This window comes from Leptinotarsa decemlineata, unplaced genomic scaffold (assembly GCF_025532065.1).
Source record: "Leptinotarsa decemlineata unplaced genomic scaffold, Ldec_3_MD MMD2_P_RNA_scaffold_5, whole genome shotgun sequence".
Lineage (NCBI taxonomy): Eukaryota > Metazoa > Arthropoda > Insecta > Coleoptera > Chrysomelidae > Leptinotarsa > Leptinotarsa decemlineata.
In genome coordinates this window covers 15,560,094-15,586,904 of record NW_027412532.1, presented here as the reverse complement: position 1 = coordinate 15,586,904, position 26,811 = coordinate 15,560,094, and the positions used below count along the sequence as shown (strand labels likewise).

Below are 26,811 nucleotides of genomic sequence, written 5' to 3'. Positions count from 1 at the left end.
AGAAAGAACATCTGAAAACATTCTCAAAACTGCTTTCAGATCCCTTTGGATGGCCGTAACACACTTGGAAAAAAATAAAAACTTTTTCTCGTACTATGAAATTTCCATATAGAGGTCCGCTGCCACTAAACAAAAAATACTGTGAGAAAGAACATCTGAAAACATTCACAAAACTGCTTTCAGATCCCTTTGGATGGCCGTAACACACTTGGAAAAAAATTAAAACTTTTCCTCGTACTATGAAATTTCCATATAGAGGTCCGCTGCCACTAAACAAAAAATACTGTGAGAAAGAACATCTGAAAACATTCACAAAACTGCTTTCAGATCCCTTTGGATGGCCGTAACACACTTGGAAAAAAATTAAAACTTTTCCTCGTACTATGAAATTTCCATATAGAGGTCCGCTGCCACTAAACAAAAAATACCCTGAGAAATAACATCTGGAAACATTAACAAAACTGCCTATAGATCCCTTTGGATGGCCGTAACAGACTTGGAAAAAAATAAAAAAATTTTCTCGTACTATGAAATTTCCATATAGAGGTCCGCTGCCACTAAACAAAAAATACTGTGAGAAAGAACATCTGAAAACATTCATAAAACTGCTTTCTGATCCCTTTGGATGGCCGTAACAGACTTGGAAAAAAATAAAAACTTTTTCTCGTACTATGAAATTTCCATATAGAGGTCCGCTGCCACTAAACAAAAAATACTGTGAGAAAGAACATCTGAAAACATTCATAAAACTGCTTTCAGATCCCTTTGGATGGCCGTAACACACTTGGAAAAAAATAAAAACTTTTTCTCGTACTATGAAATTTCCATATAGAGGTCCGCTGCCACTAAACAAAAAATACTGTGAGAAAGAACATCTGAAAACATTCACAAAACTGCTTTCAGATCCCTTTGGATGGCCGTAACACACTTGGAAAAAAATTAAAACTTTTCCTCGTACTATGAAATTTCCATATAGAGGTCCGCTGCCACTAAACAAAAAATACCCTGAGAAATAACATCTGGAAACATTAACAAAACTGCCTATAGATCCCTTTGGATGGCCGTAACAGACTTGGAAAAAAATAAAAATTTTTTCTCGTACTATGAAATTTCCATATAGAGGTCCGCTGCCACTAAACAAAAAATACTGTGAGAAAAAACATCTGAAAACATTCATAAAACTGCTTTCAGATCCCTTTGGATGGCCGTAACAGACTTGGAAAAAAATAAAAACTTTTTCTCGTACTATGAAATTTCCATATAGAGGTCCGCTGCCACTAAACAAAAAATACTGTGAGAAAGAACATCTGAAAACATTCACAAAACTGCTTTCAGATCCCTTTGGATGGCCGTAACACACTTGGAAAAAAATTAAAACTTTTTCTCGTACTATGAAATTTCCATATAGAGGTCCGCTGCCACTAAACAAAAAATACTGTGAGAAAGAACATCTGAAAACATTCTCAAAACTGCTTTCAGATCCCTTTGGATGGCCGTAACACACTTGGAAAAAAATAAAAACTTTTTCTCGTACTATGAAATTTCCATATAGAGGTCCGCTGCCACTAAACAAAAAATACTGTGAGAAAGAACATCTGAAAACATTCACAAAACTGCTTTCAGATCCCTTTGGATGGCCGTAACACACTTGGAAAAAAATTAAAACTTTTCCTCGTACTATGAAATTTCCATATAGAGGTCCGCTGCCACTAAACAAAAAATACTGTGAGAAAGAACATCTGAAAACATTCACAAAACTGCTTTCAGATCCCTTTGGATGGCCGTAACACACTTGGAAAAAAATTAAAACTTTTCCTCGTACTATGAAATTTCCATATAGAGGTCCGCTGCCACTAAACAAAAAATACCCTGAGAAATAACATCTGGAAACATTAACAAAACTGCCTATAGATCCCTTTGGATGGCCGTAACAGACTTGGAAAAAAATAAAAAATTTTTCTCGTACTATGAAATTTCCATATAGAGGTCCGCTGCCACTAAACAAAAAATACTGTGAGAAAGAACATCTGAAAACATTCATAAAACTGCTTTCAGATCCCTTTGGATGGCCGTAACAGACTTGGAAAAAAATAAAAACTTTTTCTCGTACTATGAAATTTCCATATAGAGGTCCGCTGCCACTAAACAAAAAATACTGTGAGAAAGAACATCTGAAAACATTCATAAAACTGCTTTCAGATCCCTTTGGATGGCCGTAACACACTTGGAAAAAAATAAAAACTTTTTCTCGTACTATGAAATTTCCATATAGAGGTCCGCTGCCACTAAACAAAAAATACTGTGAGAAAGAACATCTGAAAACATTCACAAAACTGCTTTCAGATCCCTTTGGATGGCCGTAACACACTTGGAAAAAAATTAAAACTTTTCCTCGTACTATGAAGTTTCCATATAGAGGTCCGCTGCCACTAAACAAAAAATACCCTGAGAAATAACATCTGGAAACATTAACAAAACTGCCTATAGATCCCTTTGGATGGCCGTAACAGACTTGGAAAAAAATAAAAATTTTTCTCGTACTATGAAATTTCCATATAGAGGTCCGCTGCCACTAAACAAAAAATACTGTGAGAAAGAACATCTGAAAACATTCATAAAACTGCTTTCAGATCCCTTTGGATGGCCGTAACAGACTTGGAAAAAAATAAAAACTTTTTCTCGTACTATGAAATTTCCATATAGAGGTCCGCTGCCACTAAACAAAAAATACTGTGAGAAAGAACATCTGAAAACATTCATAAAACTGCTTTCAGATCCCTTTGGATGGCCGTAACACACTTGGAAAAAAATAAAAACTTTTTCTCGTACTATGAAATTTCCATATAGAGGTCCGCTGCCACTAAACAAAAAATACTGTGAGAAAGAACATCTGAAAACATTCACAAAACTGCTTTCAGATCCCTTTGGATGGCCGTAACACACTTGGAAAAAAATTAAAACTTTTCCTCGTACTATGAAATTTCCATATAGAGGTCCGCTGCCACTAAACAAAAATACCCTGAGAAATAACATCTGGAAACATTAACAAAACTGCCTATAGATCCCTTTGGATGGCCGTAACAGACTTGGAAAAAAATAAAAATTTTTTCTCGTACTATGAAATTTCCATATAGAGGTCCGCTGCCACTAAACAAAAAATACTGTGAGAAAGAACATCTGAAAACATTCATAAAACTGCTTTCAGATCCCTTTGGATGGCCGTAACAGACTTGGAAAAAAATAAAAACTTTTTCTCGTACTATGAAATTTCCATATAGAGGTCCGCTGCCACTAAACAAAAAATACTGTGAGAAAGAACATCTGAAAACATTCATAAAACTGCTTTCAGATCCCTTTGGATGGCCGTAACACACTTGGAAAAAAATAAAAACTTTTCTCGTACTATGAAATTTCCATATAGAGGTCCGCTGCCACTAAACAAAAAATACTGTGAGAAAGAACATCTGAAAACATTCACAAAACTGCTTTCAGATCCCTTTGGATGGCCGTAACACACTTGGAAAAAAATTAAAACTTTTCCTCGTAATTTGAAATTTCCATATAGAGGTCCGCTGCCACTAAACAAAAAATACCCTGAGAAATAACATCTGGAAACATTAACAAAACTGCCTATAGATCCCTTTGGATGGCCGTAACAGACTTGGAAAAAAATAAAAATTTTTCTCGTACTATGAAATTTCCATATAGAGGTCCGCTGCCACTAAACAAAAAATACTGTGAGAAAGAACATCTGAAAACATTCATAAAACTGCTTTCAGATCCCTTTGGATGGCCGTAACAGACTTGGAAAAAAATAAAAACTTTTTCTCGTACTATGAAATTTCCATATAGAGGTCCGCTGCCACTAAACAAAAAATACTGAAAGCAGTTTTGTGAATGTTTTCAGATGTTCTTTCTCACAGTATTTTTTGTTTAGTGGCAGCGGACCTCTATATGGAAATTTCATAGTACGAGAAAAAGTTTTTATTTTTTTCCAAGTCTGTTACGGCCATCCAAAGGGATCTGAAAGCAGTTTTATGAATGTTTTCAGATGTTCTTTCTCACAGTATTTTTTGTTTAGTGGCAGCGGACCTCTATATGGAAATTTCATAGTACGAGAAAAAGTTTTTATTTTTTTCCAAGTCTGTTACGGCCATCCAAAGGGATCTGAAAGCAGTTTTATTAATGTTTTCAGATGTTCTTTCTCACAGTATTTTTTGTTTAGTGGCAGCGGACCTCTATATGGAAATTTCATAGTACGAGAAAAAGTTTTTATTTTTTTCCAAGTCTGTTACGGCCATCCAAAGGGATCTGAAAGCAGTTTTGAGAATGTTTTCAGATGTTCTTTCTCACGGTATTTTTTGTTTAGTGGCAGCGGACCTCTATATGGAAATTTCATAGTACGAGAAAAAGTTTTAATTTTTTTCCAAGTCTGTTACGGCCATCCAAAGGGATCTGAAAGCAGTTTTATGAATGTTTTCAGATGTTCTTTCTCACAGTATTTTTTGTTTAGTGGCAGCGGACCTCTATATGGAAATTTCATAGTACGAGAAAAAGTTTTTATTTTTTTCCAAGTCTGTTACGGCCATCCAAAGGGATCTGAAAGCAGTTTTGAGAATGTTTTCAGATGTTCTTTCTCACGGTATTTTTTGTTTAGTGGCAGCGGACCTCTATATGGAAATTTAATAGTACGAGGAAAAGTTTTTATTTTTTTCCAAGTCTGTTACGGCCATCCAAAGGGATCTGAAAGCAGTTTTGAGAATGTTTTCAGATGTTCTTTCTCAGGGTATTTTTTGTTTAGTGGCAGCGGACCTCTATATGGAAATTTCATAGTACGAGAAAAAGTTTTTATTTTTTTCCAAGTCTGTTACGGCCATCCAAAGGGATCTGAAAGCAGTTTTGAGAATGTTTTCAGATGTTCTTTCTCACGGTATTTTTTGTTTAGTGGCAGCGGACCTCTATATGGAAATTTCATAGTACGAGAAAAAGTTTTTATTTTTTTCCAAGTCTGTTACGGCCATCCAAAGGGATCTGAAAGCAGTTTTGTGAATGTTTTCAGATGTTCTTTCTCACAGTATTTTTTGTTTAGTGGCAGCGGACCTCTATATGGAAATTTCATAGTACGAGAAAAAGTTTTTATTTTTTTCCAAGTCTGTTACGGCCATCCAAAGGGATCTGAAAGCAGTTTTATGAATGTTTTCAGATGTTCTTTCTCACAGTAATTTTTGTTTAGTGGCAGCGGACCTCTATATGGAAATTTCATAGTACGAGAAAAAGTTTTTATTTTTTTCCAAGTCTGTTACGGCCATCCAAAGGGATCTGAAAGCAGTTTTATTAATGTTTTCAGATGTTCTTTCTCACAGTATTTTTTGTTTAGTGGCAGCGGACCTCTATATGGAAATTTCATAGTACGAGAAAAAGTTTTTATTTTTTTCCAAGTCTGTTACGGCCATCCAAAGGGATCTGAAAGCAGTTTTGAGAATGTTTTCAGATGTTCTTTCTCACGGTATTTTTTGTTTAGTGGCAGCGGACCTCTATATGGAAATTTCATAGTACGAGAAAAAGTTTTAATTTTTTTCCAAGTCTGTTACGGCCATCCAAAGGGATCTGAAAGCAGTTTTATGAATGTTTTCAGATGTTCTTTCTCACAGTATTTTTTGTTTAGTGGCAGCGGACCTCTATATGGAAATTTCATAGTACGAGAAAAAGTTTTTATTTTTTTCCAAGTCTGTTACGGCCATCCAAAGGGATCTGAAAGCAGTTTTGAGAATGTTTTCAGATGTTCTTTCTCACGGTATTTTTTGTTTAGTGGCAGCGGACCTCTATATGGAAATTTCATAGTACGAGGAAAAGTTTTTATTTTTTTCCAAGTCTGTTACGGCCATCCAAAGGGATCTGAAAGCAGTTTTATGAATGTTTTCAGATGTTCTTTCTCACAGTATATTTTGTTTAGTGGCAGCGGACCTCTCTCTATATGGAAATTTCATAGTACGAGGAAAAGTTTTAATTTTTTTCCAAGTCTGTTACGGCCATCCAAAGGGATCTGAAAGCAGTTTTGAGAATGTTTTCAGATGTTCTTTCTCAGGGTATTTTTTTGTTTAGTGGCAGCGGACCTCTATATGGAAATTTCATAGTACGAGAAAAAGTTTTTATTTTTTTCCAAGTCTGTTACGGCCATCCAAAGGGATCTGAAAGCAGTTTTGAGAATGTTTTCAGATGTTCTTTCTCACGGTATTTTTTGTTTAGTGGCAGCGGACCTCTATATGGAAATTTCATAGTACGAGGAAAAGTTTTTATTTTTTTCCAAGTCTGTTACGGCCATCCAAAGGGATCTGAAAGCAGTTTTATGAATGTTTTCAGATGTTCTTTCTCACAGTATTTTTTGTTTAGTGGCAGCGGACCTCTATATGGAAATTTCATAGTACGAGAAAAAGTTTTTATTTTTTTCCAAGTCTGTTACGGCCATCCAAAGGGATCTGAAAGCAGTTTTGAGAATGTTTTCAGATGTTCTTTCTCACGGTATTTTTTGTTTAGTGGCAGCGGACCTCTATATGGAAATTTCATAGTACGAGGAAAAGTTTTTATTTTTTTCCAAGTCTGTTACGGCCATCCAAAGGGATCTGAAAGCAGTTTTATGAATGTTTTCAGATGTTCTTTCTCACAGTATTTTTTGTTTAGTGGCAGCGGACCTCTATATGGAAATTTCATAGTACGAGAAAAAGTTTTTATTTTTTTCCAAGTCTGTTACGGCCATCCAAAGGGATCTGAAAGCAGTTTTGAGAATGTTTTCAGATGTTCTTTCTCACGGTATTTTTTGTTTAGTGGCAGCGGACCTCTATATGGAAATTTCATAGTACGAGGAAAAGTTTTTATTTTTTTCCAAGTCTGTTACGGCCATCCAAAGGGATCTGAAAGCAGTTTTATGAATGTTTTCAGATGTTCTTTCTCACAGTATTTTTTGTTTAGTGGCAGCGGACCTCTATATGGAAATTTCATAGTACGAGAAAAAGTTTTTATTTTTTTCCAAGTCTGTTACGGCCATCCAAAGGGATCTGAAAGCAGTTTTGAGAATGTTTTCAGATGTTCTTTCTCACGGTATTTTTTGTTCAGTGGCAGCGGACCTCTATATGGAAATTTCATAGTACGAGGAAAAGTTTTTATTTTTTTCCAAGTCTGTTACGGCCATCCAAAGGGATCTGAAAGCAGTTTTGAGAATGTTTTCAGATGTTCTTTCTCAGGGTATTTTTTGTTTAGTGGCAGCGGACCTCTATATGGAAATTTCATAGTACGAGAAAAAGTTTTTATTTTTTTCCAAGTCTGTTACGGCCATCCAAAGGGATCTGAAAGCAGTTTTGAGAATGTTTTCAGATGTTCTTTCTCACGGTATTTTTTGTTTAGTGGCAGCGGACCTCTATATGGAAATTTCATAGTACGAGGAAAAGTTTTTATTTTTTTCCAAGTCTGTTACGGCCATCCAAAGGATCTGAAAGCAGTTTTATGAATGTTTCCAGATGTTATTTCTCACAGTATTTTTTGTTTAGTGGCAGCGGACCTCTATATGGAAATTTCATAGTACGAGAAAAAGTTTTATTTTTTTTTCCAAGTCTGTTACGGCCATCCAAAGGATCTGAAAGCAGTTTTGAGAATGTTTTCAGATGTTCTTTCTCACGGTATTTTTTGTTTAGTGGCAGCGGACCTCTATATGGAAATTTCATAGTACGAGGAAAAGTTTTTATTTTTTTTCCAAGTCTGTTACGGCCATCCAAAGGATCTGAAAGCAGTTTTATGAATGTTTTCAGATGTTCTTTCTCACAGTATTTTTTGTTTAGTGGCAGCGGACCTCTATATGGAAATTTCATAGTACGAGAAAAAGTTTTTATTTTTTTCCAAGTCTGTTACGGCCATCCAAAGGGATCTGAAAGCAGTTTTGAGAATGTTTTCAGATGTTCTTTCTCACGGTATTTTTTGTTCAGTGGCAGCGGACCTCTATATGGAAATTTCATAGTACGAGGAAAAGTTTTTATTTTTTTCCAAGTCTGTTACGGCCATCCAAAGGGATCTGAAAGCAGTTTTGAGAATGTTTTCAGATGTTCTTTCTCAGGGTATTTTTTGTTTAGTGGCAGCGGACCTCTATATGGAAATTTCATAGTACGAGAAAAAGTTTTTATTTTTTTCCAAGTCTGTTACGGCCATCCAAAGGGATCTGAAAGCAGTTTTGAGAATGTTTTCAGATGTTCTTTCTCACGGTATTTTTTGTTTAGTGGCAGCGGACCTCTATATGGAAATTTCATAGTACGAGGAAAAGTTTTTATTTTTTTCCAAGTCTGTTACGGCCATCCAAAGGGATCTGAAAGCAGTTTTATGAATGTTTTCAGATGTTCTTTCTCACAGTATTTTTTGTTTAGTGGCAGCGGACCTCTATATGGAAATTTCATAGTACGAGGAAAAGTTTTAATTTTTTTCCAAGTCTGTTACGGCCATCCAAAGGTATCTGAAAGCAGTTTTGAGAATGTTTTCAGATGTTCTTTCTCACGGTATTTTTTGTTTAGTGGCAGCGGACCTCTATATGGAAATTTCATATTACGAGAAAAAGTTTTAATTTTTTTCCAAGTCTGTTACGGCCATCCAAAGGGATCTGAAAGCAGTTTTATGAATGTTTTCAGATGTTCTTTCTCACAGTATTTTTTGTTTAGTGGCAGCGGACCTCTATATGGAAATTTCATAGTACGAGAAAAAGTTTTTATTTTTTTCCAAGTCTGTTACGGCCATCCAAAGGGATCTGAAAGCAGTTTTGAGAATGTTTTCAGATGTTCTTTCTCACGGTATTTTTTGTTTAGTGGCAGCGGACCTCTATATGGAAATTTCATAGTACGAGAAAAAGTTTTAATTTTTTTCCAAGTCTGTTACGGCCATCCAAAGGGATCTATAGGCAGTTTTGTTAATGTTTCCAGATGTTATTTCTCAGGGTATTTTTTGTTTAGTGGCAGCGGACCTCTATATGGAAATTTCATAGTACGAGATCTGAATGCTACGGCCATCCAAAGGGATCTGAAAGCAGTTTCATGAATGTTCTCAGACGTTCTTTCTCACGGTATTTTTTGTTTAGTGGCAGCGGACCTCTATATGGAAATTTCATAGTACGAGGAAAAGTTTTTATTTTTTTCCAAGTCTGTTACGGCCATCCAAAGGGATCTGAAAGCAGTTTTATGAATGTTTTCAGATGTTCTTTCTCACAGTATTTTTTGTTTAGTGGCAGCGGACCTCTATATGGAAATTTCATAGTACGAGGAAAAGTTTTAATTTTTTTCCAATTCTGTTACGGCCATCCATAGGGATCTGAAAGCAGTTTTATGAAGGTTTTCAGATGTTCTTTCTCACAGTATTTTTTGTTTAGCGGCAGCGGACCTCTATATGGAAATTTCATAGTACGAGGAAAAGTTTTTATTTTTTTCCAAGTCTGTTACGGCCATCCAAAGGGATCTGAAAGCAGTTTTATGAATGTTTTCAGATGTTCTTTCTCACAGTATTTTTTGTTTAGTGGCAGCGGACCTCTATATGGAAATTTCATAGTACGAGGAAAAGTTTTTATTTTTTTCCAAGTCTGTTACGGCCATCCAAAGGGATCTGAAAGCAGTTTTATGAATGTTTCCAGATGTTATTTCTCAGGGTATTTTTTGTTTAGTGGCAGCGGACCTCTATATGGAAATTTCATAGTACGAGGAAAAGTTTTTTTTTTTTTTCCAAGTCTGTTACGGCCATCCAAAGGGATCTATAGGCAGTTTTGTTATTGTTTCCAGATGTTATTTTTCAGGGCATTTTTGTTTAGTGGCAGCGGACCTCTATATGGAAATTTCATAGTACGAGATCTGAATGCTACGGCCATCCAAAGGGATCTGAAAGCAGTTTCATGAATGTTCTCAGACGTTCTTTCTCACGGTATTTTTGTTCAATGGCAGCGGACCTCCATATGGAAATTTCATGGTACGAGAAATAGTTTTTATTTTTCTCCAAGTCTGTTACGGCCATCCATAGGGATTTGGAAGCAGTTTTATGAATTTTTCCAGATGTTCTTTCTCACGGTATGTTTTGTTCAATGGAAATTTCATGGTATGAGGAAAAGTTTAAATTTTTTTCCCAAGTTTCCTACGGCAATCCAAAGAAATCGGAAGGCAATTTCACTCAATCCTCAATGAGAATTTCATATTCAAGAATTTCTGACAATTTAAATGGATTGCTACTGTGCCTTCAAAATTTTTTTTCTGTTAATTTTGGTCAAACAAATTGTTCAAGTCACGTATTTGTAAACTTTGATATGTCTTTGGTCGAACATTCAATCAACTTTTTTAACATAACAAATATTTTTGGTACTTATTGCCCAGCCACACTTTTGTTAATGACCGATCGCTATTCTGCGAGAAAACAAATTGATTTCAACCCGTATACTTATAACCTTTTTTGAGAAACTCTAGAATTTCCGACACTCAAAATATTTCGGGTGGATTACTGATAGTCTCCCGTAGAATTAATTTTTTCTGTCTCTAAGGGTCAAACAAATTAGTAAGGTCTATACCTATATCATTTTGACATTCGAAATATATTGAGTAAATTGTGAATGATTACCTTAAGAAATGTTGATCGTAGGAAGTTAAGGAAGAAAAACAATCTGACAACACCGCCTGTGTTTGCTCCTCTATCCCACGTTAGAGTTTCCCTACGTCAGAAAGTGTGGCTAGAAATATGTGGCTAACTTCACGTTAATTAAGTAGACCTCTTAGTAAACGTAGGTCAGCCCTGCTGCAATTGTTTGGTAACATAATGGGAATCTTAGTACTCGTCTTGCAAGTGTTCAGTTATTATAAGAAAGTAAATATTTCGACATACAATTCCAAAACATCTCTCCCAACTACATAGACAGTACTTGCTTGACAATGACAGGTTCTGGTTCGATGAAATCGCTTCCAGCGCTCTTCCTTGCGAGGATATCAGTAGATTCGTTAGCTTCTACGCCAGTATGACCATGAGCCCTGAACAAATGGGAGTTTTTCTATTGGGAGAAACCTTCTTTGACAGTGGGAGCTAAGAACTCCCAAGGTCACTTGGTTGTACGAGAATATTGATTTATATGTGAGGTTGCTTTCTGCCAATCTTCTTCCAATCAATACGGTCACATAGGTCCCTAGGCAGGTCCTATATATAACTTCACGAGAACTTAAGGTGTTTTTCATCTGTAAAACAGTAGCTTTCTGCTCGTAATACCTTCACTTGGGAATATGACTCGAAATCAAATTATCTAAAAAAACAAATCGTTCAGGTCAGTCCCAAATTACCTTCACTGTAGGTGGTCAGAAAAAACTTCCCCCCTGGCTAATACCACGGAGGGCGTTTGATTATATACGACAGATGTCAGTGCAGGATTCTTCACTGAAGTTTTTCCTGCATATGCTGTTGGCGATACAACTGCCGCTCTGTATGAACCTCTCTGAAAAGATGTGGAGAGGAGGTAGGTTTAGAAGAATTTCCATGACTGATGACAGTGAGAGGTTGATGGCACTAGAGATAACCAGACAAGTCTGTTTCTGGACATCAGAGATGTAGATTCAACCAGTGACGGTGGCTTCTATGCCTCTACAGCTCGGGCTTGTAGTGCTTTACCGAATGTTCCGTCGATAAAATAATAATAATAACTCGACTTTTATTGAGGATAAATAACAAATAGTAAAAAAAAAAATAATGAGACTGATGGCGAAGTCTATCTGTGACTATTCTACTCAACATATCAAGAAATACGCCTGTCGCTATCACTCTATTGCTAAAGTATCGGATACTTTTATTTACAAGATTATGTAATGGTGACGAATTGCCAGTGCAATAAGTATATGGGTATATAAGCTATAATTTCCCTTAATTATTTGCCTATCCTAGTCACCTACCCTAGTCGTCAACGCGCGTCTAGAAAAGGTTTCAGTTCCGATGAGGAAAACAAGTATTTTTTTTGTACAATTACCTATGTTCTGTGCTTCACTACCCAATCAAAATCAGGTATTCACTATTGTAACCTATCGAAATCTTCGAGAATCATCAAATGTATTATTTCAAGCTCAGCTGCTTTCCACCAAAACAAAATCTGCTTCTCCACATTTTCATCTGCGTCTAGTATTTAATTAATGGGTATTGGAATTGAGAAGCAATTGTATTTCGAATGTTTGTTCAATTAAGTTTTTCTGGTGTAGTAATACCTCCTCAATTTTTTTAATTATTCGAATAACAAGGAAAAAATTACGGAATTTGTCCATGAAAGTTTACTACATTTGAATAAAAATTCACGTAACTAGTTATTCAATTTGTCAGTAATATCACGTATTATATGTTCAAGAAGGTTTCATTGATAAGGTTGAACAAATGGTTGAATATTTCGTCCTCAAAACTAAAACCGACGGCTCCAAGAGATTCTCTTTACTGATGGCCTGACTATAAAAAATGAACTGTCGATTGTTTTTATTTTCCCACCATGTTCATTACTGAAATTGTTGGTATTTGTATCGACTGATGCGAAGATATTTTACAACCCAACATACTATTATTATCGTCCTTCATGTCGATTCCACTCCTTCCGTCTTCCCGAGTATCCCGTATCCCAAATTGCTTTCTCTCGATTGATGTTCTCGTGGTTGGTTTCAGGATCGATCAAGGAATTCCTTCATTCACATGGCTGTCACTGTTTATTCGAACGTCAAACTAGACTGGTGAGTACTGTAGTGTATTCATTCCAAGACTAACGTTATTCTCAACCGATCTCCATTATCTAACTTTCCGAATAAATATATAGCCGGCGACATATATAAATCGCTTTTGTGGCATTTCGCTTAAAACGAGGAAATATCTTGACGTTTGAGTTTGATGCATGAGCTTTTTTCAATTTAATATTCGAATAATGTTTTCATGGTTATGACAGTGTAACAATTTCTATTTTCAATGGATGGACAAATCATTCATAATGGATACTTATTCAGCATGTAAATTATCAAACGGTTTGAATGAGCATTTTCAGTGATTTTATTTGAAATGAGGTAACGCAAACTTTTCAAACTGTACTTAAAGAGAGATTAACTAAGAGGGTAGTAGAAAAAGTCCCAAATTAGAAAACAAAAGAAGGATTAACTACTGGAAAAGTCCAAAAAATATCTGATTGGGGTTGATGATTTCAAATATCTTCAATATGAAAAATTGTGAAAACATGAAAATCTTATTTCGAAAGAAGAATATTTGCAGCATCCGCTGATTGACCTCTTCATGGGTAGGATGGTTGAATCTCATAGGGCTGTTAACTCTATAGTAGTACCCTTATTTATTGTTTCCGACCAAAAGTTTCCAAAACAAGGAGTATGGAATGTACGAATGTTATTAATAAATGAATGAAAATCAACTAAAAATCCCTAACCAGTAGAAACTATTAGAAAAGAAAAAGTCACTTTCAACAAATTCAAATAAAAAAAGGTTGTATTAGTAAAATTTCGATTCCATCTTGTGCTGTTCAGTGATAACTATCATACAGTGTTTAAAAGCCAAATCAGCTGTCGTCCCCATACGAACGACAACTCTCAGGAGTTGAGAAACTTGTGCGAGCTATTTCGGTTACTGTACATATTTTTTAAAAAATCCCGAAAACCGTCGAATGTAAATTATAATTTCACATTGTTCAACGTTAAAATGCCACCCCCCCACCTTCAACCCCATTTGAATTACAGGTACAACCCTCAATTTTTTAAATGGGAAGTATAAGTTTGTAATATATCGTTTGAAAGGTCGCTTTATTCTCTATTCAATAATTATGTCTCTTTCAAGTTTATTGCAACAATTGAGATAAAATAAATTGAAATAATGTTTTCCATGAACTTCTGAGTAGGTATCATTTTACAGGGATGCATTTTATTTTCTTTTAATATATTAACTATCGATGTATGGCTAACATTGAATGTAGTGGATGCCTGTCTACTCGACGTCTACTTCCTGTTGTGTACAAGTTTTATCTCCGTAACCAAGCATTTGTAAAACTTTTTATTTATGCATTTTCGTCAATCTGAACATTTGTCAGACTTGGAGGTGACGAACTTTTAACTTAAATCAAAATACTGACAACTAATGTTGTAACATACAAAACAAGTTGACGAGGCATTTTTAACTAACGTGGCGACGGGAATTATTTACAGTTTTTCAAAGGATACCATCTGAAAAAAACATTGCTATGGTTTTTGCTTACTTTCTTATTATCAATACCTCAACATGAAATACGTTTTGACTATATTGCAATAAGTTTTGAGTGTATTTTATTGAATTTCGGTAATGATTTTAATTAATTGTTGCGATAAACTCAAAAGCCATATAACATTTTTTAATAGAGAATGAAGGGCTGTATCTGTCATTCGACGGGGGTTGAAGGTAGGGGTAGAATTTTTTCGTTGAAAAATGTCAAATTATGATTTAAATTTAACGTGTTTCGGGATTTTGTTAAAATATGTATCGTGACCGAAATAATGAATTTATTCCATTAGGCTTTTTAACACTGTACATGAATGAAGAAGAGATTGATAGTACATGCGAAAGACGATATTAATTTTTTTTCTTATTCAAATCAACAAGTAAATCGCATTATGTTCTTGATTTGGTGGAAAACTTTTCCAAAAAATCTAATAAATCTATTCAAATATATTCAAAACCTGTTTTTCCGATAACCAACTGTCGCCCTCTACGAAAAACAATTCTCAGAAGTCGAAACTTGTACGAGCTTGAGACTAACGAGATCTAACCTTTTAACGTGTGATTTCTAGCACGGGTTGAACGATAGGTCGATTGAGTGAGTAGAGCAAATCACCCACGTCAACCCAACCGGCTACTGGTCAACAGAAAGTAATGATTATGTAATAAATGAAAAAGCTCAAATTGAGATTTACAAAATATTTCTGTAGAGCCCACCGGATGCTCACGAATAGTAGTAAACTGTAAAGAAGTCACCTTAAATTTATATATACATTTCATCCAAAATGTTTTCCACCTAGTCAACGTCATTCCTGATATCTTACGAAAATGTCATCCATGGGATCGACAGAAGGCTCTCACAACATAGAGAAACGAAGCTACGAAAAGACGGTTACGAATCATAGCTTGCATAACGATTTTATGCCTTTAACTGTAGTATTTACTACAAGCAGAAAACTGAATAAAACTAGCAATATGTTCGTTTTTGCTGAATGCCAATGTGAAGGAATAAAATGATTGAGGAACAAAAACATAGATCTTTTTTGAGATGCTGGTATTCTGGGAAAGGCGATTATTGACCGATCCTCAATTTTCTTAAGTTGATTTATACCTGCCTGACGAGTTAATGTCTTCCGATTCGAGTCCTCAATTGCAAACTCAAATTGACGCAAAATGAAATTCAGTTAAATAGAGAGATTACCTCACATTGGAACATTCAATAATTATCTTACCATCCGACAGTGGAAAACAAATTCTTGGTATAGGGTTTAACAGAGGTGAAGCAATTGAATTGCTTCAGAGAAAATCGAATGTAAAATTTTCTTTTTTGTAGACTTCTTCAGTTTTGATAAGACACAACCTGATGACGTTGATGATCTCAAAACGCAAACTACAACATTATTTCTGCAAGTTTTCGGAAATAGTAAGAAAAGGTTGTTTATAGGGATTGAGGAAGTTGGTCCTATGGGTTACTTGAACACTTCATGGATTTTCATCAAGTTTCTGCCGAATCCATCACGTACCATTGATAAATATATCATACTCTGAAATTAACCTCCATAATTCTACATGAAATGATATAAGACAACCATTTTTGTTGAATATGAGGCGAGCATACACCCCAATTTGAGGAAAAAACACACAGAAAGTCTGAACGTGACAAACATGCTGCAAGTATTCATGAAATAAAAGTGATTTCCACTATCCCACGTGGCTGACCCTTGAATTGACTGCTTAGAATACAAAACGCCTCTGGAGGGCATATTTTGTTTGCCAATAAATATGTCTCTTCATACAGGATATTCTGGAATGTCGTTTGAATTATTCAGGGGGCGAGTTATTGGATGATTCTGAGAAAAAACTATTATACCACCATGCCCACAACTCAATATTAGTATATTAACAAAGTGTAATCGCAGCCTTTGTTGAACCGGTTCCTCTTAAAAAAAAATCCGACTGAGCTAGAAAAATTCAAAACAAGCACTTTTCCCAAACACCAGAACTGCAAAATACTATTATCATCTTTAGGAGATGAAGAAAAATGGAAAACATTGTACTATTACCCTCCAAGTCTAAGAAACAGTTTTTAATGAAATAAAAGAGTATCTGAAACTTTCATAATATAATTTTTCTCGTGAGGAAAATCCGTATGCTAATGTAGAAACTTATCAGCAGCAGTTTTCTGTCAATGTATGGTCCGGCATTATTGGTGATGATTTAATTGGTACCATTTAGTTATTTATATGATTATTTAATTATCTGTATAGTCAGACGTATCTCCAACGTTTATAAAAATAATCGCACCTTTTATTTGAAGATATTCCACTAATTTTATTATTTATAATGACGCCAACTGCAGTTGTTTTTTAAAATATTACTTCGAAGGATTCCTTTTCCAAATGAATTATCGACTGGATTATAACTTCTATATCTTCATTGTTAAAGCCATCAGAAACAATTTCAACTTTGGTGCGATAGTTATTGGGTGAAATTCCCATGTACCAACTGTTATTATATCGGTTAAGGCTTTCGCAGCCGCGATTTTCAGTGTTACCATCTCCATTCGGGTTTGAAGGAACCGTAGTTTGGAACTGCATCCTAACGTTTCGCCAGCACTAGTGGCTGGTTTCTTCAGAGGTTTATTCATCTTGATGATTCACCGATGACTGGTGATTTCTAGTTCGTAGGTTGTATTTATGATGACTCAGGTAGTCCGTCGCGATGCTATTGGTCGAAGTGATATCACTTGTTAATGACGTGAAATTCAATTGCTCTGTTGCATCATTTAGTATGGATTCCTGTTAAGCGTTACCGCCTCCTCTTTTCGGTTGTAGGTTTCCGTATATTTATGTATTTCTATGGCTTCTCGTGCAAACCGACTGTGGTGTCCAAGAGCGAGGTCAAGTAGTTTCACATCTTCAAACAGTATCGTGTGATCTCCTTCACTAAGCGCATGTTCCGCCACTGCCGCTTTGTCTATTTGACCTAATCTACAGTTTCTCCGCTGTTCATTCAGCCTTGTACCCATGGATCTTTTGGTGGTACCGATATAAACTTTTCCGCAGCTGCGTGGTATACGATATATCCCCGCAGCTGATAGTGGATATATTTTGACTTTCGCAGATCTAAGGCTAGTTGTATTTTCCTGGTGGGCTTGAACACTGTTTTTATTTTATGCTTCCCTAAGATTTTTTCTATTATGTCTGTAATCCTAGAGATGTACGGTAGAAATGCACGTGCAACCGTTTGATTTTCCTCCCTATTTTGACTTGTGAAAGTCTCCAGTGTCATGGCCTTATTGAAGACTTCCACAAGTCAAAATAGGGAGGAAACTCAAACTGTTGCACGTGCATTTCTACCGTACATCCCCAGCATAAAATAAAAACAGTGTTCAAGCCTACCAGAAAAATATATCAAAGCCTGAAATCTGCGAAAGACAAAAGAGATACTCTATCAGCTGCGGAGGTATATACCGATGAACCTGCGGAAAAGTTTATAACGGTACCACCAAAAGATCCATGTGTACAAGGCTGAATGAACATCGGAGGAACTGTGGATTAGACCAAATAGACAAATCGGCAGTGGCGGAACAAGCGCTTAGTGAAGGAGATCACACGATACTGAAACTACTTGCCCCCGATTATGGATACCACAGTCGGCTTGTACGGGAAGCCATAGAAATCCATAAACATAAGGAAAACTACAACAGAAAAGAGGAGGTGGTAACGCTTAACCGGATTTGGAATCGTATACTAATAGATGCTAAAGTGGCAACAGCGCAATGCAATGTTACGTCACTACGGGACTACCTGAGTCAACATAAATTTTGAAAAAAAACTCATCAAAAGCGGAATTTTTTTTTTTGAGGACTTCCGAAGATAGCCTGTTTTATATATCCACTAACGTGACTAACGCGATTAAGAAAAAAAGCTCCATATGAAGCAATTTTCCTAAATATTTGGGCTATCACTTCAATTTTCTCTTGAACGGGGTAAAGTGAGAGACAAGAATGAGCAAGTCAAGTCGTAGAAAAACTGAACGTGGTGAAAGGGACAGAATCCGAAAAATGTATCACTCTATTATTATTTATTGAATGTTCACTGACTTATTATAGCTTAAAGGAAATCTTCTAAGAGTTGAATTGAATTTATAACAGTTTTTTTTCTCAGAATAATCCATATGTCATGAGTATTTACTATGGGTTGAGCAGTTTTAGTGCAGGTCCAGATGTTTGACCAGTACTCGTCAGTATATGACGTCAAGCTTCCAAGCTTATCAATTGATTACCTTTCTATGGCAAATCTACGAATCTTTCAATTAAAAATCAAATTGCATACAACCGACCAACTACCCTTTATCAATTTTCAAATTTGTATACAATAAAATGTGTGTTATGTATGAGATAAAACCACGAATGATCCATGGGAATGCTCAAAAATCCTCTCCAAAACAGATTGAATTGGATACCAGAACGAGTAACTTAGTGCGGTTTGGTTCATTAATATTTTGAACAAACTAAACCTCAAGTTTGAACTCGTTTCAAGTTAAATGCCACTAAATCGTTATGAAAGTTTTCGAAGCTGTAGCCAATACTAACGGAAGCGAGTCAATATTTTAAAGCAACATTGGATTGCTCTGTGTAAATAAAACTTCCAAAAGTTTGTTTATACTTGGTATTGGTTTCCATCAAAGTATGTGCAGGTAATTGAATTTCCAATTTTTAAAATGATTCGGTGATGGTAGTATAACATTTCAATATATTCTCTGATTCGGTTCCATGATGATTGTATGAGTCAAAGTTGTATTTTTTTCAAATCTGACATAGGTATAATTTTTTACTCAAAAAATATAAGTTGTCAAACTTCAGAACACTACGGGGATATTCAGCTCAAACAAACGGTAATAATGTGTTTTGTAATTTGATCAATAACCTCATTTAATCCAATTTGATATATTCTTGGAGTCGAAAGAATTCAAATATCCCTCTTCCAAAAAACTGCTGTGCTGTGCATTATTTATGTTGATGTGAAAACTATATATAGTTGTAGAAGCATTTATCCTCCGTCGAATTTCATCACCAGAAATTTATACAAGAAATGTTTTTCATTCCATATTACTGAGGGTGTGTTGAAAACAATAGAGTCATTCTAATTAATTTTGTATTCCATGCAAAAAATTCAAAGTTTTCACTTTTCGGCAACCTATGTATATGTACTAATAGTTTGGCCCATTCTTAATATATTTTTGCATCCAAAAGGAGCTCAAATGTTCATTACTAGAGGCCACTGTTTTTTTTGAAAATTTAGTTCTTAGAGTTCTTATATAAATATTCTGAATTGAAATTTTATTAATTTCATAATAAAATTTATTGTAATTTTTTTCTACTTGATACAATTTTTTCATAGTACTTTTCTTTCGGGTAATTTCAAAATATATGTGATTCACAAGTGACCTTTCTCCAGTAATATTAATGATATGGTGCAGCAGGTTTTTCCGGGTTTTCCTGCAGCTGAAAAAGCAAATGCGCCACTGGAATCAATGGAGTCGCCAATTAATTTTTATTGTTGTTTGTATTTTCATCGTTGTTTCATAATTTCACAAATATCAATTGAAAAAAGTATTTTTGATGATCTTTATCATATACAGTACGATGCAAATGTATGGAATAAATTCGATATTTACAAAATGAGTGTCTTTCGGAAGAAATCCAAAAACAGGTCAACTTTAATTTTTGACGGCCCATCTCATGATATTCATATGAAAGACGTTTCGTCACCGTGTTGGCGTGATGATGTAATCGACAATTTTTTTAAATGCAAACAGGGGTCATGTGGCACCTCATTCAAAACGTCTACTAATCATCTATTCAACGGTATAACCATGCCAATATTCATTTATACAAAATGAACCAAAACATGTTATTTATTGAAGTACAATAAAATTATAATAAATGTTCAAATTGATGACCTTCAGCTATGATGCAATGTGAAAGCCGGGCACTGAATTCATTTCTAACGTTTCCGAGAACTTCGGGGGTTATTTGTGCAATCTCCGCTCTGATGCGTTCCTTCAACTCTTCTAAATCATTTGGTCGATTTTGGTAAACTTTACTCTTCAAGTATCCCCATAAAAAAAAGTCTAACGGGGTCAAATCCGGAGACCTTGGTGGCCATTCGATCGGCCCTCTTCTTCCTATCCACTTTCCTCGGAAAACAGTATCCAGGTAGGTTCGTACATCAACGGCGTAGTGTGGGGGCGCCCCATCCTGCTGGAACCACAAATCATTTCTATTTGGAAATAGCTGATTCAGTTGTGGCATCAGATAATCTTGAAGAAAGTGTAGATACCGAGCACCAGTTTCGCTTTCCTCAAAAAAGTATGGTCCTATTATCTGGTTGTTCAAAATTCCGGCCCAAACATTCACTTTTTGTGGATATTGTGTGCTATGCTCCTCCATCCAATATGGATTTTCTCTTGCCCAGTATCGATAAGTCTGACGGTTTACGTGACCGTTGAGCATAAAAGTAGCTTCATCTGAAAATATTATATTTTATATGAAACTCCGATCTCTGTGCGAGCGCTCCATCATGATTTCGCAAAATTCGACTCTTCTGTCGAAGTCATCTTCTAACAGTTCTTGGACCAGCTGAACTTTATACGGATGCCACTTTTCTTTTTTCAACACTCTAACAACAGTCGATTGGTGTAAATTATTATCCAGTGCGACTTGCCTCGTGCTGGTATGGGGGTTTTCTTGGAAGGCAAGTACGACATCAAGTTTTTGGACTTCTGAAATTGATTTTCTACCACTTTTAGGGAGATCTTTAACATGGCCCGTTTCTCGAAACTTTTTCTCAATTTCACTTATTGTTGATTGAGAAACGGGTTCTCGGTTGGGGTATTTCGCATTGAATAAATCACGAACTTCTGCCTGAGTCCTTACTTTATCTCCACAGCCAATCATAATCAAAATTTCGATTCTTTGGGTTTCTGTTACTTTCATTGCCAGATTATAAGTGATTTAAATATTTTTCTAGAAATAATGTCAACCGCTTCAATGATACTTCACTTCAATGACATTGACTAATCTCAAGTAGAGTGTAGGACTTTTATCACCAATCTTTTTTCTAATCAACAAAAACAATAGAAGACAGTACGATACTTTATTCTCAGTGGCGGTGCATAGCATTATTTGGTTCAACGAATTACTATTATTTGTAATTCCAGTCTTCTGAATACATAATTTCGGTTAACCCTGTATTAATACATATTGAAACCATTATACCGTTGAATAGACGACTAGTAGACCTTTTGAATGGGATGCCACATGACCCCTGTTTGCATTTAAAAAAATTGTCAATTACGTCATCACGCCAACACTGGTGACGAAACGTCTTTCATATGAATATCATGAGATGGGCCGTCAAAAATTAAACTTAACCTGTTTTTGGATTTCTTCCGAAAGACGCTCTTTTTGTGAATATCGAATTTATTCCATACATTTGCATCGTACTGTATATAAAAATGGATATTTGTTGGTTGGTAAGTGATAAACATCGCTCAACCGATCATGATGAAACTTGACATGTATAGGTAATTTTTCATAGAGAAGGTTTATAGGCTATCAATTTTTCTGTAACTCGCCACTAGATGGCGCAGTAGAACAATTTTTTGAAAGCACTGTTCTCTATAACGTTGCGAACGCCTAAGTTCGTTGATTCTGATTCTGTCAAAACATTAGAACAGCAGCGATACAACAACATAGTATTAGTAATAAATAAGGGCGATGCATTTTCCCTTCCGAAGACGCCATGGGATCGACAAAGAACACAATCTTCAGATATCAAAGATAATCGAGGCTCCTTAAGGCGGCAAGTTGCAAATCCAAGCTACGATATCGACCGCCGACGTGATTCGTCCTGTCTTTCACTGCAAGGCAACAAGTTTTAAACCAGAGCCCACATACAACGCATTTGAGATTCAACGCCAGACAGCGCTGTTTCGACCCGCCGTTCATCTCACCAGTGGTACTAGGCTGCATCTCGATTTCCGTCTTCATTTCAATCGAGTTGAAGATTACTCCCGATATAGAAGGCCCCGACACTCTGTCGAATGAAGCCCTAATGTCCTCCGTTAAAGGATGAACAGATCTTAAATCCATCCCACCCCAGCCAGGTAGGGGTACTCGTGAAGGACAGCACTGATGTCTGAGGACTTCATGCCGTCAACATCCCCTCAGTCATGAACCCATTTGTCCTTCTTTGACAAAGATCAGCCAAAAGGGTAAAGGAGCTGGGCTCCAACCTGAATGAACTCAAGACGACGTGCAGTTGGAGTTGGGTTCAATGATGAACTTGGTTCATCGGTGGAGCTTTCGAAGTAACTTAGTAACCTCGCCTTGCTGACATGCGAGGCCTTCTGAAGGTCGTCGATATCGTAGTCTACCGTAGCCCTAATTAAGGGGTTTACGTGGGTTTCGGCAATTTCGAATACTCCACGATTTCGGGTCTATACAGTGTGTCCATTTTAAAACTTACAATGAGCTTACGAACGAAAGCTGATATCAAAAATGCTTGACATCGTTTCTAGGATAGTAAGGGAAAACTAAAGTGACATTAAATAACTACTGTGTTTTGGTGGCCCCACCCACCAAAACACAGAAAGTTTAAATTGCAAGCCCTCACTTGTGATACATCATTGAAAATACTATAAAAAATGCTATCCAATGGTACAAATAATAATTGTACAAGGTGAAGCAATAATTGTGAAACTTTTGCTTGAATGGAATATTCAATGAGGTTCTATATATATATATATATATATATATATATATATATATATATATAGTGCCATTCTGAACTGTGACTCTGACATCAAATGACACTCATATGACAAATTCAATCTATTTCTGATTCTCAAGCTACTTATTTTCAACAAGAACTCTATCAGATTGTTTTATAGAAACTTCCACTTAAATGTCAAGTGCAGGAATGCATGTTTCTGTTCGAATAGATTGTGCTAGTGCAATATAAAACTCAAAGCTTCACGCGTATTTAATTTCACTAGTATACTTGCAATCATTCTTGATGGGAACTCATAAAACAAAATAAATTAAATAGTCGTTATTACGATTTTCATTTTCATTTCATTGTTTTGTGTATTCAACAATCATTCAATTTATCTCGTGAATTCCAGTGGAGCATAAATATCGCCTCGACGAGTTAGTATTGGCCAGGTTCGAAACTATATAGAGATTTAATAAAAAAAAAAGTCCAAGATACTATAGAAACGAAATGAAAATTATGTCAATTACATAAATATTGATAGGATTACCACAACCGAAAATGAAATAAATATGTGATGGAATTGGCAACACTGAACAAGTCTGGGGCATCCAAATATATCAAGTCAGTTCCTGTGTTTCAATTATTTCATCAATGAAATCACGGGGTGTACGTTCCAGTACTGCCCGTTCCGACGACTTTCAAAACCTCCTTGACCCCAAAACACGATGGACATATTGTATGTTATATACTCATATATTGTTTCATTTTTGGTTGGCTGTCAATGATATATGAAATACTTTTGATAGCATGTCATTTAAATCTCACTTTATCCTCACGAAGTAGCTTTCGTCACTTCAGTTGAAGTTGAATTAGAACATTAGAAAGGTATAACTATGACTCCATTTGGGATAGACACTATTATTATAATTGATCGTATTATAGTTTAGATTGCACATTACTTAGGGATGGATAGATGGGATTATCCTCTTTCTTGATAATATATTTTAACTGTGTAACTAACCACATAGATATTTTGGTTAGATTAGAATATTGATAGCTCTTTACCTGCCTTCACCTACTTTAACAGTATTTTATATCTAGGATATACAGTGTGTAATATTTAAAACGAAACACTTTGAATCATTTATTTTGACTCGGGTTGCTATTTGAAGTATTTAATGACAAAATGTCGAAAAGCATCAATGCTGTTTCGTTTCAAATAAGGTATACTGTATAAGTAGGATATTTTAGGAATAGATTTATAACTTTACTTATACGAAATATTATGTTCACGTCTTAAGATAATTAAGACATCTACTACTTTATTTATTTTATTTATTGACATTCATTGACAATATTATCATCATCAGAAACAATGGGCCATTCAATGTATAGTTCCAGAGTAAAAATTTGAGATATATATTCAGTTATAACTCTTCACTTCAATTAAACAGAAATTATGTTTGATTATTCAATTGTCAATTTTACTTATTATCGTTTCCTGCAGTACCGTAAAAAATTTTCAATGACGGTGGTACAATTTTTTTGAAAAGATCCGTGAAAAGTGTTACGTGAATTAAAATAAATGAAGCTTTAAAAAATTTCTGAACAAATGAACAAGTATTTTGGAGTGACAAACACAGAGATGCTCAAAAGCTTGAACCTTCAAATCAAAATCTTTCAAATTCTTCCACTATAAACCCTCAAATTCTGAACCGTTCAAGAAATCGAACTTTTTCATCAGGGTTCTGACAAAATTAAGAGGGGGCATTGAACAGATTAGTCATGAAAAGAAGAAGAAAAGTGACATTCATCACACAGGTCACCGGAAAATGAAAGAAAACGCTAGTTCTGTGAGGCCTGGGCTCTAACAATTTGAGGATTTAGGGTCAAACTGACTTCGAAATTGTAATGGTCTTGAAATAAAATGATCTTGTACTATTTTTTGAAGTTGAAAAAACATCAAATGCGGTAAGCTATTTATCCTCTGAATTTCTCAATGATTCTCAGGAGCTCATTCTGAACACTTCGTCAAGAATCGAGAGGAGACAATGATAATTTTTTTAACCACGATTGTATTTTGATAGCTTACTTTGATACCCCAAGTAAAAAAATAAAAACACCTGAATAAGAAATGTTGGTTCAAAGCTTTGCATCTGAACCAGAACAAATGTTTTCAGTAACATTTATATACAGACTGAAGTAATAACTGAGTTGATACTGAGTTGATAATTGACTAGTTCCATAAGCAAATAACTCTTTTGAAAGAGTTATTTGTGTTTTTCGGCCATTTTTGGACCTTGACGTTGTTATACTTGTTGATCTATAATAGACCACTTTTTGAATACCTTTGTTACTGTTAAAAAGTTCTGTGTTCAAAACATCTCCGGGTTTTTTTCAATAGTGCTCAGAGAAATATCAGAATTTCCATGAGTTTATCTATGGTGGCTCTCTATCTGAGAGAGACGGAAAGATTATATAACCCATTAGTACCCAAAAAGATATTTTTGGGTACTAATTACTTATTACTTTAATATATTCGAGATATAGCTTTCTGATGCTTCCAAAGCTAATGCTCCGCATTCTGGGAGGATCCAAGGTGCTGTCCCTCTTCAATCATATCTTTAATTAAGCAGCTGAAAAAGTTTGAATTTCATAATGTAATTTTCGACCAAACCATTATTCAACTTCTATTGCTTTCAAGATTTTTGGAATAACTCTTATTCCATCTTTTGAGTGTGCATTTGGCTGTCACGAATTCTGTTGACGCAGTTCCCGTTATTTTATTTTTTTTTTTCATTTCAATTTGTGCCAGAGAGCAGATGGTCATGCTGAAAGTTATGCATTCAACGCCAACTATCAATCCATCTTGTATTATTCTATTCAACGCCAACTATCAATCCATCTTGTATTATTCAAATTCTGTAGTTTTGTTGTCAATATGCTCTCTATTAGTCGAATATTCGAAAAACTTACTGAAATATTTGGTGTCTTCGAGAAATGTACCTGATCACCATGTAACATAGAATCTCAATTTTGTACCTTAACTGACAATTTTGAGCTAACTGTTTGACCATACGCCTTACTCACCATATCTAGCCTCAAGCGACTTCTGTTTGTTTCCTCGTCGGAAAATTGCGCTAGCTCGTCAAATGGAGAGGCAATCACCTTCGGGAACAATTATTTTGCAAAGAAAAACGGCGAGTACTATTTGGACGGGTTACAGATGTGGGAGCTTTGCTGGGAGGAATGTGAAGGCTTACAAGGAGGGTATTTTCAAAAAAAAAATTAAATGGGAAAAAATATCTTGTATTTTTGTTAGGTCGGAAACTTTTCGACCCACCCTTGTATTATCTCATTATTCATCATGGATTCAATGCTTTTGGTATAATATAGTAAGATAAAGGTAATCTGAAATATCAATTTCAATGATTTCAACTCATTCCAGTTTTTTTTTTCGAATCAGAGTAGCTATTAGAAATATTCAGATGCTACGAAAACTTGCATAGTCAAATCGAATATCATTTTGTATTATTATGAAAGAGGTTGCGTATGGAATCCATAACATTTTCATCTGAACCGTGAAAGTGAACGAAACACTGTTTCCATGAACCACAATAAAAATATATCAAAGCATATCGAAGCAGAAAGTATAAATTATCGTTTCATCTAAAAACATTTCCCAGGGTTTCTTATCGGAATACCACTATTTTATCAATATTCAAGTAATATAATAGATATTCTTTTGTTATTGCTTACAAATTGTACCGAA

The 26,811-nt window shown here is 35.4% G+C and overlaps 1 protein-coding gene across 6 annotated transcripts in view; it reads left to right on the top strand.

Annotated features, from left to right (window-relative positions):
- Positions 1–26,811, top strand: part of msi (RNA-binding protein musashi) — a 398,619-nt gene that overhangs the window by 180,941 nt on the left and 190,867 nt on the right. For 3 of the 6 annotated variants that reach the window (XM_074169624.1, XM_074169625.1, XM_074169623.1), the window contains exon 2: positions 12,679–12,743. The exons of 2 other annotated variants lie outside the window; for them this stretch is intronic. In XM_074169624.1, coding sequence (XP_074025725.1) covers positions 12,706–12,743 — 38 coding nt within the window. In that variant the 5' untranslated portion in view covers positions 12,679–12,705. Of the gene's footprint in view, positions 1–12,678; positions 12,744–26,811 lie in introns of those variants that run through there. One more of the 6 variants, XM_074169631.1, reaches the window with a different exon arrangement.